The 14,698-nt window shown below is 41.7% G+C and overlaps 1 protein-coding gene across 1 annotated transcript in view; it reads left to right on the top strand.

The window, feature by feature from the left end:
• The window catches only part of cacna1ba (calcium channel, voltage-dependent, N type, alpha 1B subunit, a), a 305,842-nt gene that overhangs the window by 50,936 nt on the left and 240,208 nt on the right, over positions 1-14,698 (top strand). The window contains exons 5-7 of the mRNA XM_013915926.1: positions 461-552; positions 1,498-1,650; positions 2,509-2,696. Of these exons, the coding sequence (XP_013771380.1) occupies positions 461-552; positions 1,498-1,650; positions 2,509-2,696 (433 nt within the window). The remainder of the gene's footprint in view (positions 1-460; positions 553-1,497; positions 1,651-2,508; positions 2,697-14,698) is intronic.

Here is a 14,698-nt window from a genome sequence, read left to right as displayed (position 1 = left end):
GCAGCCCATGAATTTGGACATGTCCAGAGTATAATCGCAGCCTTTGCGGTTAGAAAATTGCACTTGATCATGTCGCGATATTATCGCAAATGCGATATTATCGCAAATGCGATATATCGTTCAGCCCTACTTCATGTCAGGTTAAAAGAAGTCTGTAGATGTCTGTGATCACACTGTATTGCGGCATAAATCAGTACAAGGGTATGACACCTTTTCTAAAGCTTTGTGTGCCCCAGAAGCACAATACAAGCCATAATTGTGAATTGGAAGAAGGGAACATATGCACTTTTCATAAATTTCCAGGTAAATAACTAGACAACATGGGTTTTGGTCAGTGAGTTTAAAGAACATCCCACTGCTAAATTATACCAGCTTTTTTTGTGATGGTACCATACCAAAACAAGGCTATAAACTATACAGCTTAATGTTATTGTTGAATCCATGCTGTTATTGTGTGTAGGATCCTGGCCACTGTGGGGGCTGACTTTGATCTGAGAACATTGAGGGCGGTGAGAGTGCTGCGACCACTCAAACTTGTCTCCGGGATTCCAAGTAAGTCCACTTCACATTTTAATACATGTGCTGTCTGTGCTAATGGTCATGATGTGGTTAGCATGTTACAGCATTATAATAGGTTAACAAACAAACAACTACTATACTGCAAAAACATCTGTTCTGAAGATAAATTGCAAAATTTCACAGCTTTTTAATTTTAGTGGTGTATACCTTAAGCCAGTGTACTATACAGTGTATAGGAGTACTGTGCTACAGTGTATATGAGCATTTCTATACAGTATATTGAAGTACATCCATACAGTTTATAGGAGTGCACTTTTAGTGCCAAGAGCCGCACTCAAGAAAAACATCTGGCGTAAAAATAGGAGGGGGTCCACTTTCCCTCTTGGGGGAATACTCCTATAGGTTTTAAATCTGGGACTCTCCACCATTTGACCCTAGAACTTATGAATCTTCTCGGATGACAGGTGAAACGTCTTCCTTAGATTAACAAGTAAATATTTTTCCTTAGCACTACAGTTCCTCTGCATCTTTTGGACAGAGGCAAAATGACAAGGAGACTTGGTTGTAAAAGAAAAATTCAAAGGATATTGTAAATATCTAAGGAGCTTGGAAAGAAAAATGACTGGAGTTCTTTATGTTTCTCAAAGACTTTTCAATAGCAATCACGTGATCAACAGTGGGTCCACGACCCTCTTAAGGGACAACTTCCACTAGGGCTTGAATACCTGCGACTCTTCATCATTTGGTCTTAGAACTGAAGAAGCTTATCGGGTGAGAGGTGAAACGTCTTCAAGAAACTTAAAGAAGTCCAGTCACTTTTCTTTCCATGCTCCTTAGATTATCATGACTGAATGACTGAGAACATACACAGAATTACTGCAAATATATTTTGATAGCATTATGGTATGCTTGTATGTTACATTACATATGCAATCAATCTTGGCTATGGCTAATCTTACTTCTCTTGCTTTGCCTCAGGTCTTCAGGTGGTTTTAAAGTCCATCATGAAAGCTATGGTACCACTGTTGCAGATTGGCCTGCTGCTCTTCTTTGCCATCCTCATGTTTGCCATCATCGGCCTTGACTTCTACATGGGGAAATTTCATCGCACCTGTTTCCGGATTAACACAAGTGAGCAAATGTTATAGAACCTTAACCATTCCTATGTGTTTTTTAATGAAGATAAGGGGTTGAGTGACACATTTTGAATTCCCCCCATATAAACAAAAATATGATTGTAATAGAAATTATGCAGTGAAGCAAGCTCCAACAGGAGAACGAACAATTAATTGTAAAATATGTTCCCTGTGATGTGTGTGATATTCTTTTATATCATCAGTCAGACTTTCTCTTACATAAATTTAAAGAATAAAATCCAAATAATCACATTGTCCATCAGAATCTGTGAGCTGTCGGCTTTCAACCCCGACCGCGTGTCTGTGTACGTGCTGCCGGGTGAGAAAGCCAACATCTCACTGATTCTGATGTGTTTGTCCGTGCTTTGTGTTTATGTCTTTTTGCGGAATCCGTTTACCTGCTCTCGTTTGCTGTTTTAGCTGTTTGGTGGTTGTTGAAATTGTTTTGTGAGGTTTAGCCTGAGATTCTGGCGTTTCTGGTAAAACACATTTATATTTAAAAATTGATTCAGGATTTTAATGAATCGATATTGCTTTATTAAAGCTAAAATCGATTTTAATCAATAAATTGATTATTGAAACCCACCCCCTATATTTAAACCTTTTGTTTTCTTCTCCCCAGCCTCGCAATCTCCCTCATACCCAGCTGTGTGGTCCCCTGTGTGCCTCTTCGTTTAGAGTTATTCATGTCCCAGTATATTCTTTTCCTTGTGTCAGCAATAAAGCAGTTTTGGAGTTACTTTCCACGTCTTGGAGTCTGCATTTGGGTCCACATCCTGCATGCCACACAGCGCACTGTGACAATTTCTAAAAAAATACCTTAGTCTGTCAATGTGTGTCTTTGTGGTTACAGGTGAGCAGACTGCAGATTTCCCCTGTGGCTATGAAGCTCCAGCAAGGACCTGTGCCAACGGCACTGTCTGTAGGGAGTATTGGATTGGACCCAATTTTGGCATTACCAATTTTGACAACATCCTCTTCGCTGTTCTCACCGTTTTCCAGTGTATTACAATGGAGGGATGGGTGGATATCCTCTACAATGTGAGTCCAATTGTGGGGACATAAAAAAAGATCTTTGGCCATATATTTTGTTGGTTTACCTCAGGGCAGCAGTATCATAATTTTATTGTGTTAAAAAACATATGTACATGTGTATACAATACAGGGTATTATATCAGCGTCAGAATAGGCATTCACTGATTACTACACAGCACTAAAAAAAAAAGCCCACAATAAGTGTTACTTGAGAAAAAATGTTCCCATGCAATCTGGGGCTATAATTATATTTCACATAATTCTTACACGATAAAACACAGTGAGCTATGTTTTGTTTGGCAAACACTAAAAAAGCATCACATGCAGTATGATATATAGGTATAGAAATTGATAAGAATTTAGTGATTCTGATTCCATTATCGATATCATGTACTGACTGATTCCGTATCAGTTTTCTTGTCGATTCTCATTGGGTTCTGATTGGCTCCACTTTGAGAGTCACCAGTTTATTTAGAAGTAAAACATGAATATATCTAAAGTAATGTGACTTTGGTAGATCATGTTTTTCACAAAGGAATTTAAATGACAAAACCATCTTTATTAAAGAGATCGCTAAAATAAATCAGTCCTTTTTTATTCCAATCCATAAATGTCTGGGATGGCACAAAAAGATGATTAGATGTTACTGGAGAGAAATTAAATATCCAAATTAAAGTACTTTCCAAATTGGCGCCAAATCTTTATAAAATTTTGGACCACCAGGCACACCAATATTTAGCTGAAGAGGGGCAGTCAAAATTGAAATAGGTGAACTGTTGTTTTTGGTTCCATATTTACCCAGACAGGTCCCTCTTTATCTGCAAACCTGGTAATCCATTATGTTAACTTAAAAATATAAACTGCCCAACAATAGAATACACAATTAGGCAAACCTAATCCTCTCCAAACATGACTTCTTTATTCGTGCAGGTTTTTTATTCCATGTAAATAAAAGAAATATTGCAATCTAACTGGAAGAAAAATAGGAATCATTTTAAATAAATACAGAAACCTGGGCATTATAGTCATTTTTACTGTGTTTATCCATCCTGCTAAGGACAATAGCAATTTTGACCACCTATCCAGGTCATTTTTGGTTCCTCCTAAGTAGGGCAGGACAATATGCCCAAAAATATTTATCACGATATATATTTGATAATTTGAGATAATGATATAACTGACTATATAATTGACGCGAGACAATATACTTTACAACTCCACAACTTTATTAGTGCAAAAAAACTTCATCAATGTATTTTCACTTAAAGAACCAGCTGTTTTTTATGTGCCTTAAAGCTATATAAAAATGTAACAGTGAAAATGCAAATTCCTTGCTGACAGTTTAACCAAAAGGCATCTCCAGTGGAAATGGGCTGACATATCCTGAGCATAACCATGTATAATATCAACAATACTTAAAAGAGGTTATACACACACAAAGCTGTAATATTATGTTGAAGCACAATACGTATTACTCCGCGAAGCTCCCAACTACGGTAGACATAATGCTTTGACAATCCATCAAGCGGTGCGGCTTTGTAGCTTAGCAGCGTCGTACGAAAACATTTTTTGACAGATTTTTGAGTGCCGTGTACCAGATAAAATCGGTTCTGTAATAGCGCTAATAACAACGGCCAGCTTGCATGCTCTACCAAAAAATGTGCTTTGATGTGTATCTGACGGATGAAAGCCAAACCAGTTCCATACCACTGAAGTTGCACCATTTTTACAAACCAATTCTGGTTCATCTGTTTCATTCAACAATCTGCTTTCCCCCTTCTCATTCTCTGTCGCCGCCATGCTTTTTCCGCCATGTGCGTATGAAAACAAAGTCTTTTACCTAGTCTTTTACATATTCTATTGCGATATTTCATTTTCTTATCATTGCCTAACATTATACCGGTATTACCGTGAACTGTATGATATGGCCCAGCCTTACTCCTACAATAGACTTGTAATTGTATGGATGCATAGAGATGATTGAACCAGTTATTTCTAATCCCTGGGAGGTAAATTTATCCTTTTTCAATTTTAAAGGGCAAATTTCTATAGTTGATTTACCTTGCTAAATTATTTATTTTGAAACAGATAAAGAAGTAGGACATGCCACTAATTGGATCTAATATTAGCAGAAGTAGATCATCTGTATAAAGCAGAATTTTGTGGTTTACCTTGACCCTGGACAGTAGTCTTAATCCTACTGTCTGATCTAATAGCGATTGCCAATGGCTTGATTACAAACAGATAAGGAGCACAGCAACAGCCTTGCATTGTACTGATGCAGCCATAGGTACTGAGTATAAAACTGTAATCCAGCTATCAAATTTTGGCCCCAATCTAAAATGTTTTAGAAGTATAAATACGTAAGTCCATTCTATTTTGTGAATGCCTTTTCAGCATCAACACTTAGAACAACTTCAGACTGTGTTGCTGAGTGAGGGGAGGAACTGAACTACACTGAACAGGGTCCTTATCTTTTTTAAGTATGACTGAGATTATGGCCTGAATAAGTGTTTTTGACTACTTTCCGTTTTCCAGGGATTCATTATACACCGTAAAAAAAAAATCCTAAAAAAACCAGTAATTTCTGGGAAGTGGGGCGCTAAAATAATACCAGAAAATAACAGAAAATAACTTTTTCATGAAAATACAGTTATTTCCAATAATTACAATACAGTTTGTTGCCCTAATTTTACATGCGATTTTGCCCCTTTTCAAGTGCTTTTAAACATTAAATTAGGAACATTTTAATGTGATTAAACAATGAACTTACCTATAGACAAGGTCAATGAATGCGGCAATATGAATAATAATACTTAAATGTACAGAAATATACAGTTAACAGTTGGTTTAAATAATAATGGATTGCATTCATATAGCGCTTTTTGAGACCCTCAAAGCGCTTTACAATTCCACTTTATAATTCCCCTCTGACCATCACCAGTAGGTGGTAGGTGAAGTGTCTTGCCCAAGGAGACAACGACCGCGAGTGTCCGAGCCGGGGCTTGAACTGGCAACCTTCTGATTACAAGGCAAACTGCCAACTCTTGAGCCACAATCACCCTAAATAACAAGAATAATAATAATTATTTGATGTAAAAAAAAGTTTATAAGAATCATTTTATATATTTTTCTCCATAGCATTACATTTGAATTTAACAGTTCAATCTTTCAAATAATGGAATAATGAAATTATGATACATTCGTGAATGTATTTTAACAAACTAAATATGCATATGTACAGACAAATACATTTTAAAAACAAGAAAATTATGTTCACAGTCTATTTATGTAAATTTAATGATATTCCAGAAGAACAGTACAGAACTGTAAAATACACAGTAAAATACTTTTATATTACAATTGTTTCTACAGTGTAAACTGATTTCAAAACAGGTGCGAGCTTTAAGGGTATTCCCTGTAAAACTCGATGGGAAATCATTATGTGCCTGGTGCACTGCCTGTTCGAGATAGCTTAATAGGATTACTTATTTCCTCAAGTGACAGTGGCTACTTTAAGGATGACTGAGCCTCTAGAGAGATTTTTGAATATCCAGAGAGTTGAGAAATAGGTCTGTTTCTGATGCATTACCCTCTACTTCTGATTGGTATAGGTTAGAATAATATTGTTTAAACCAATCATTAATGTCGTGATAGTTGTATGATATTAAGCCAGGATCCATTTCACTTCCTGTAATCATTTGCCCGGCTGACTTTTTTTTTAAAACCGAAGAACAAGAAGCCTACCTGCTTTATCTCCATGTTCACAATAAATCTGTCTGGATTTTAGTATATATTTTTTTCACCTTCTCCATCATAAGAATATTTCGTTCCATTTGTAGTAATAATTTTTCGTTGAACAGATCTGGTGTGGGTGAACCTCATGTCACCTATGGACATCTCCCATGTTCCTCACCAGCGTTTTAACATCCTCAGAGTGTACTTTATTCTTATATATGTAACTGATAATTTGCTCCTAATGTAAACCTTCATAGACTCCCACAGAATGTCCCTCGGCAGCTCCTTGATTTCATTAGTTTTCAAGATGAAATGTTTTGAATTATTTACATAGAAGTAGCTGAGGTTCCACGTTATCTGTAAAAATAAAATGGAATAAGTGGAAGTAGTTCCACGTGTGTGTGTGTGTGTGTGTGTGTGTGTGTGTGTGTGTGTGTGTGTGTGTGTGTGTGTGTGTGTGTGTGTCATTATTCATTGCAGGTTGGATATTGAATAAGTTACTGCTACTAATATAATACAAATACCTTTATTGATGGATAATGTATCTATCAACTTTAAACTGAAAAAGATTAGATTTGTCACGGCGAGTTGAGTGAGCCGTGTGGAAGAAAGAAAAGGAGGATCCAAATGCAGGCACTTGTAAAGGTGTGAGGGTGGTTTATTCAACACAAAATAAAAATAGGCAAACGGCAAAAGGAACAGAAGGCTATCTAAACTGAAAACAACTAAACTAGTGAACACAAACCAGGACATGAACATGAAGGAGGATACACAGCGGAGAATGACGACGGATGACAGCAGGGATAACACACAGAAGGAGCACGGTGGATACACAGACGGACCAGCAACTACAATAACAGAGGACGCGACTTAAATACACACAGAGAAACACAGGGCGATTACACACAGGTGGTGGAGTAATTAACGGGATGAGACAAAAGGTAAAACTAAACACATTCTCAAGAGACGCAGACCTTCACAATAAAACAGGAAACAAGACCTCACTACACAAAGACGCCGACTTGACACTGAGAGACAGACTGAATATAACACATGGAACCTAAATGCTAAACATGACACACAAATCCTGAAACACAAATAAACAGAAACATGGAACTCTAACAATAACAATCATCGTAGCCTCAGAGAACAAAACAATCATTCAAAAATAAACCAAAACATAATAATGGATTGGATTTATATAGCGCTTTTCAAGGCACCCAAAGCGCTTTACAATACCACTATTCATTCACTCTCACATTCATACACTGGTGGAGGCAAGCTACAGTTGTAGCCACAGCTGCCCTGGGGCAGACTGACAGAAGCGAGGCTGCCATATCGCGCCATCGGCCCCTCTGGCCAACACCCATTAGGCGGTAGGGTAAAGTGTCTTGCCCAAGGACACAACGACCAGGACAGAGAGCCCAGGGATCGAACCGGCGACCTTCCGGTTACAGATGCGATTCCCAACCCCCTGAGCCACGGTCGCCCCATAAGAACACAAAACGCAGGGTCGAAACTGACCCAGAACCGTGGCAAGATTGGTGTATGGCTGTAGTCACTGTGATTGTCTGCTTTCTGTATTAAAGTGGACCAACTGTATGGCTGACGGGCCACATGTAGGTCTTTGGTTCTCTCTGAACAACTTGCATGTAAGTAATTAAGTATACATCTTAGAGTTTGTTGCAGTTTAGCCACTAAACAGTCCCCATCAGAAAAGGGTCTTTTTTTGTATTTTTTGGAGGGAACTCATAGTACTCACAGTATGCCGCCAGCTGCTTAGACCTCTTCTCTCCAGCCCCGGTGCCTACTGAAATAGGGAAGGCATGATTAGATGATGTTCACCTCCTCTGACAGCAGCCTCCCACTGACACCACACCTTGAATCCACTGCTCCACCACTCCTCTGCAACTAAGCCACACCCCATCACAGCTATCCCCCCAAAATGTGAGCTCACATTAAAAAACAAATTGAAAAAAATAACAAAATGAAATGTGAAAAAGTTTACCCAACAGCAACTGAAGTAATTGTTTTCTAGATTATATTATCAGTTGTGGAAAATTATGACCTCTTGTTCTATAGAATCTTTCTTCAGTTCTTTGAATGTTGCGAGTATTTGGTGATACAAAACAATGTAACAGCATTTCAATCTGGTTAAGGGAATGAATTGCAACACCTTGATTATTTTCTTTTCTAGCAATTGTGTTATAGGTTTGCTGGTGTCCTTGGGATCTTTAATCTCTTGCTTGACTCAATTTTTCCCAAATATCCTCACATTTGAATAGCTTGGTATACAGAAGATGCAAGCAGTGCTAGCCAATAGATTCTCCTTCAAAGAAAAAGTTTAGCCTTTCTTCTTAGTTATAAACTTCTACACCTCATAATTGTAGTTCATTGAAGAAAGAGTCAGGACAAAAAGTCACTTGTTAAGAAAAAAAAATACTAAAACGGTTTAATTACTAATGTAGTTTCTAACAGGGAAAGGGAGTGATTCTGGACATGCGCATTTTAAAAAAAACAATTTAGTTTTTAAATGTGGAAAAGGCCTAAGACTGTGATCCTATACACCACGGGTGTCAAGCTCCAGTCCTCAAGGGCCAGTGTCCTTACTTCTGGTTTTATGTATTTGTCATTTATTTGTCATTTTCGTATTTTCTACTGAGTAGGGTGTTTTCTTCAGTATACTTGCACAGGCAAGTAATTCTATCCATTTGACAAGTAATTCAAAACTACAAGTCCTCTGAGATGACCGCGACGCCACACTGCCCCTTTGTTTACAGTCGAGATCAGCTACTGGGACTTCGGCAGTTTAGCCACACTGGCGTCCCCGCTGGCGTCCCCGCTGGCGTCCCCGCGGTGATCAAAAGGATTTACCACGGCTGCAGAGCCGAGAAGGCACGACAACTGAAGAGAAAAAGATTTCGTCCTGCTCTCCCGTCAGTAGTGACTGGTAACGTCAGACCGATTGCTAAATAAAATGGACAAGCTCGTGACGCTAACGAGGACGAAGAAACTTTTCTGAGAATGCAGTGTTGTGTTTTTCACAGAGACATGGCTGCTAACACGCTGCAGGCTTATGACATCATCAGCTCTGCGACAGCAGACCTTCTGAATCGAAGCCCCTCCGTGTTTGTGGCTGTAATGGGCAATTTCAACCACACTAACCTCTCCACTTTTTTACCTACATTCAAGTATTATGTGGACTGCAAAATCAAACACTAGACCTGTTTTATACCAATGCTACTGAGGCATTCACCTCCATCCCTCTCCCTCCTCTAGGCAGGCCTTATCACAACCTTGTCTACCTCCAGCCCCTTTACAAACCTGCCATTTAGAGACAACCTCCAGCCATAAAAACTGTTAGACTTTTTAGGGATGCTTTGAGTCAACAGACTGGGATTTTCTTTATGACTTTCATGGGGACAATATAGCTAATCTCACAGGCTGTGTTACAGATTATATTAATTTCTGTGTAGACAAGGTGGTTCCCAAAAAAACCATTTGCTGCTTCTCCAACAATAATCCCTGGGTAACCAAAGACATCAAAGCTACACTAAACAAGAAAAAGAGAGCTGTTAGAAACGTGGACAAAGAACAGTTGAACCTGGTGCAGAAGGAGCTGAAAGCCAAGAGTGCTGAGGGAAAGGAGTCCTACAGAAGGAAGCTGGAAAGCAAACTCCAAGAAAACAACACCAGGGAGGTGTGGAACGGAATGCGGGCCATTACTGGCCAGAGACAAAAGACAGGTGTGGGAATGGAGGGGGACGTTGAATGCACATTCAACAACAACCTAAGTCTGCACTTCAATAGGTTTGATTGCCCTGCGTCTCCTGTCTCCACTCCTAGCTCTTCCCATATTTTCCTCCCCCCTCTCCTCCCCCCTCAGCCTGTCTCACTCTGTCCCTTTCAGCAGATGACATCAAAAGAGAACTGGGCAGACTCCAGTCCAGTAAAGCTGCAGGCCCTGATGGTGTCAGTCCCAAGGTGCTGTGCGTGGAGTTCTACATCGGATCTTCAACATGAGTCTGAACCTGCAGAGGTTTCCATCACTCTGGAAGACATCCTGCCTGGTCCCTGTCCCCAAAAAGATCAATCTGTCGACCCTCAGTGACTGCAGGCCAGTGGCTCAGACTTCACATGTTATGAAGATGCTGGAGAGACTCATTCTGCGTCCGCTGGTGCAGCCTTGGCTGGACCCCTGCATTTTGCTTATCGACCCCATATCGGTGTGGAAGATGCCATCATCTACCTGCTGGACCATGCTTATTCTCATCTGGACATTGTTGGGAGCACTGTGAGGGTCATGTTCTTTGACTTCTCTAGTGCTTTTAACACAATCAGACCATCACTGCTGGGGAATTCGCTCACAGAAATGCAGGTAGATGCCCCACTGGTAGCTTGGATCACAGACTATTTAACAAGTCTGTTAAATAGGGTGAAGAGCTGCTGGTCGGATAACATCCTGAGCAGCATGGGGGTGCCAGAGGGGAAGGTCCTGTCACCCTTCCTTTTCACCCTCTACGCATCTGACTTCAGGTACAAGTCTCAGTCATGTCATCTGCAGAAATTCTCGGATGACTCTGGGCTGTATCAGGGACGTACAGGAGGAGGAATACAGGAATGTGGCGGACAGGTTTGTTGAGTGGTGTGAGCTATCTACAAACTATCTACAACATAACATCATAAAAACAAAGGAACTGATCATGGACTTTAGGAAGCCTGCTCCTCCTCCTACCCCTGTTCCCCATCAAAGGGGCTGAGGTCGTGGAAGACTACCGGTACCTGGGGATACACATTGACTGTAAACTGGACTGGTCCAAGAACACTGAATCGGCTGAGTCGGCTTTTCCTACTGAAGCGCCTCAGGTCCTTTAATGTCTGTAGGAAAATGACCATGTTCAATCACTCTGTGGTTGAGAGTGCTGTGTTCTTTGCGGCTGTGTGCTGAGGCAGTGGGGTGAAGACAGCTGATGCCAACAGGCTGAACAAGCTGGTTAAAAAGGCTGGTTCTGTCCTGGGTGTCAGACTGGAAATCCTGGTGGATTGTCTGAGAGGACAATGCTAAAAAAGCTCCTCAGTATCATGAACAACTCTTCTCACCCCATGTACGCCTCGATTATCAGAGCACACGCAGCAAAAGACTCATCTCCCCAAAATGCAGAACTGACCACCACAGGAAATCCTTCCTACCTGTGGCAATAACACTGTACAACTCCTCACTCTATAGATGACCTTTAGGATTAATATTAATGTAACTTTGTTTTATTTTTTCTCCCAGTATATGCTGCTACACTACTTTTTTAAATTATTTTTTTTTTGGTATTCATTTTGCACAAGTACTGCATGGCGCTGTGGTAGCTGTTTCAGTTCAGGGTCCCTCTCACTCTGTACAAGTCACCGACCCCAGACCATCACACTTCCTCCTCCATGTCTGACAGTTGACGCCACACACTGTGGCACCTACTCAAAGACATACAAAGTGATGAACTGAAGACTTCAAATTTTGATTCATCAGTCCACAATGCCTTCTTCCAGTCTTCAGTAGTCCAGTGGCAGTGTTTCATGGCTCAGGGAAGTCTGTTTGTCTTATGCTTAGCAATGGCTTTCTTGCTGCATCTCATCCTGTCAAACCTGAAAGTTGAAACTAAGACTTACTTACTATGACCACTATCGAGCTGTGCTTGAAGCCGTTGTCCTGTGAGCCACCTGTCACGCAAGTTGTTGACTCTCAGAAACTTGTCCTCTGATTCAGTTGTGGCTTTGGGTATCCCTGACCTGTTCCTGTCAGAGTTTGTTTCTGAGTGCCTTTTGATGGTGAAGGAAACTGTACTCACTGACACCTTGACATTCGTGAACCGGACCTGTAGGTGATTGTAAAGCAGAATCTTGTAAAGAACAGAGCCCACCTGGCTTGTCGGGCGTTTAGCCGTTTAGCCGACCGGATGTATTCGAGGTTCTTGTGATCTGTCCATACTACAAAGGGTTCCGCTGCGCCTTCTAGCCAGTGGCGCCACTCCTCCAGGGCGAGTGTGATTGCTAGCAGTTCCCGGTCCCCGATGTCATAGTTCTGCTCTGCGGGAGAGAGACGACGGGAAAAGTAAGCGCAAGGGTGGAGCTTACCCTATTGTTGTTGGGAGAGAATGGCTCCAACTCCTATATCCGAGGCGTCCACCTCTACAATAAACTGCTGCTTGAGATCCGGCTGCCTGAGGATGGGACCCGAAGCAAAGCGTTTCTTTAGCTGCGTGAAGGCCTCCTGGGCTCGATCATCCCAGCAGTAAGGTACCTTAGGGGAAGTTAGCGGCAAAGCAATCTTACTGTAGTCACGAATGAACCTCCGATAAAAGTTGGCGAAACCCAGGAACCGTTGAAGCTGCTTACGATTAGGTGGAGTGGGCCAGTCCAAGACTGCTTGTACTTTAGCTGGATCGGCTCTTAAATCGCCCCGGTCAATGATGTAGCCTAAGAATGACACAGTACTCACATGAAACTCGCACTTTTCTCCTTTAACAAACAGGCAATTCTCCAGGAAGCGTTGCAGGACTTGTCTGACATGGTGTACATGATCAGAGAGAGAGCGGGAGAAGATGAGAATGTCATCAAGGTACACAAACACAAAACGATTGATGAAATCATGGAGCACATTATTTACTAGACCTTTAAAAACAGTGGGAGCATTAGTTAGTCCAAACGGCATGACCAAGTATTCAAAATGGCCCAGGTGCGTGTTGAAGGCTGTTTTCCACTCGTCTCCCTCTCTTATCCTGACTGAGTGGTAAGCATTTCGCAAATCGAGTTTAGTGAAGATGGTCGCCCCCTGCAGGAGTTTAAAAGCGGATGACAAGAATGGCAGAGGGTACTTATTCTTAATGGTGATGTTATTGAGGCCCCGGAAATCAATACATGACCAGAGGCTTTTATCTTTCTTAGTCACAAAGAAGAACCCAGCAGCCACAGGGGATGAAGAGGGGCAAATCAATCCATTAGCCAAGGATTCATTGATGTACTTCTCCATGCATTCACGTTCAGGTTGAGAGAGGCTGTACAAGCGACTAGTGGGAAGGGGTGCACCTGGGAGCAAATCAATACTGCAAACGTACGGGCGGTGAGGAGGAAGAAAGCGGGCTCGGTCCTTACAAAACACTTGGTTGAGATCATGATACTCCGACGGAATGGCTGAAAGGTCAGGGGACTAGTGTGGTGGTGGGTTACATGATGTTTTTACAGGAGTAGCAGCTTTAATGTTTTTCCTCTACACCCCCCCAATTTTTTTGCACATGTCGAGGAGCGTGTCAGGCTACATTTCACTGTGTGTTATACTTAACTACTTATAACTATGCATGTGACAAATAAAGAACCTTAACCTTAACCTTAACCTTTTAAACAGGTCATGTGACATTCCTCACCCCACCCCAGAACCCTCTCCTCTTTCCAGTCGAGTACGGGGTTATGCTGGCGCAACCATAAAAATCCCAGCACTAAGGGTGTGAGAGGAGCTTGAAAAACATAAAACTGTAACATTTCACTGTGATTACCAGATAGAGTTAGGGACACGGGTTCTGTAATAAGAGTTATATTGGGAAGACGCTGACCATTTAAAGTGGTAACCTGCAAGGCGTGGGGCAATGCTTGTGTGTTAACTTTGAGTTCAAGAGCCAGGGAAGCATCCATGAAACTCTGCTCCAGTCAAATCAGCTACTGAAGGGAGTGGGAGGCAGAGTGGACAGTCACTTTAGCAGCTAGCATGAAACGTGGAGGAGAATGTGAAAAGGAGACCTCGCCCACCCGTACCCTCCTTTCTACCGGCGGACATGGTCTTTTGGCCGTGCTGGACAGACAATGGCGATATGGCCCTTGCGGCCGCAGTAAAAGCACTCACCGGCCCTCCGTCGGCGGGCTCGTTCCTCCGGGGAGAATTGGGAGCGTCCGATCTGCATTGGTTGCTCATGCTCATCGCCGCGATCCACATCCCGATCTCTACCTCCGCTTCCGCTAGAAGCTGTCTCCGCTCGCCCCACGGGCCTCCGGGAACTGTAGTTGCCGGTGCAGCGATGCGCCCTCATATGTTCATCTACGTTCACACATAAGGTTATCACCTCCGACAGGGTTTTCTCATTATTCTCTCATTAGTATTTCACCCTTGAGTTCATCACAAACATTGTTTATGTCATGCGGCGGCTGTGTGAAGGCAAGAGAGGACCCAAATGCACGGCTCTAGACACACGGGGATGAACTCAAAGGCAGGTCTTTATTAACAGGAACATAAGAAG

This window comes from Pundamilia nyererei, unplaced genomic scaffold (genome assembly GCF_000239375.1).
Source record: "Pundamilia nyererei isolate P.nyererei 1_Seehausen unplaced genomic scaffold, PunNye1.0 scaffold00399, whole genome shotgun sequence".
In the NCBI taxonomy this organism is placed as follows: Eukaryota; Metazoa; Chordata; class Actinopteri; order Cichliformes; family Cichlidae; genus Pundamilia; species Pundamilia nyererei.
Note: the sequence above shows the minus strand (reverse complement) of the source record. Positions and strands in the feature narration are given on the sequence as shown.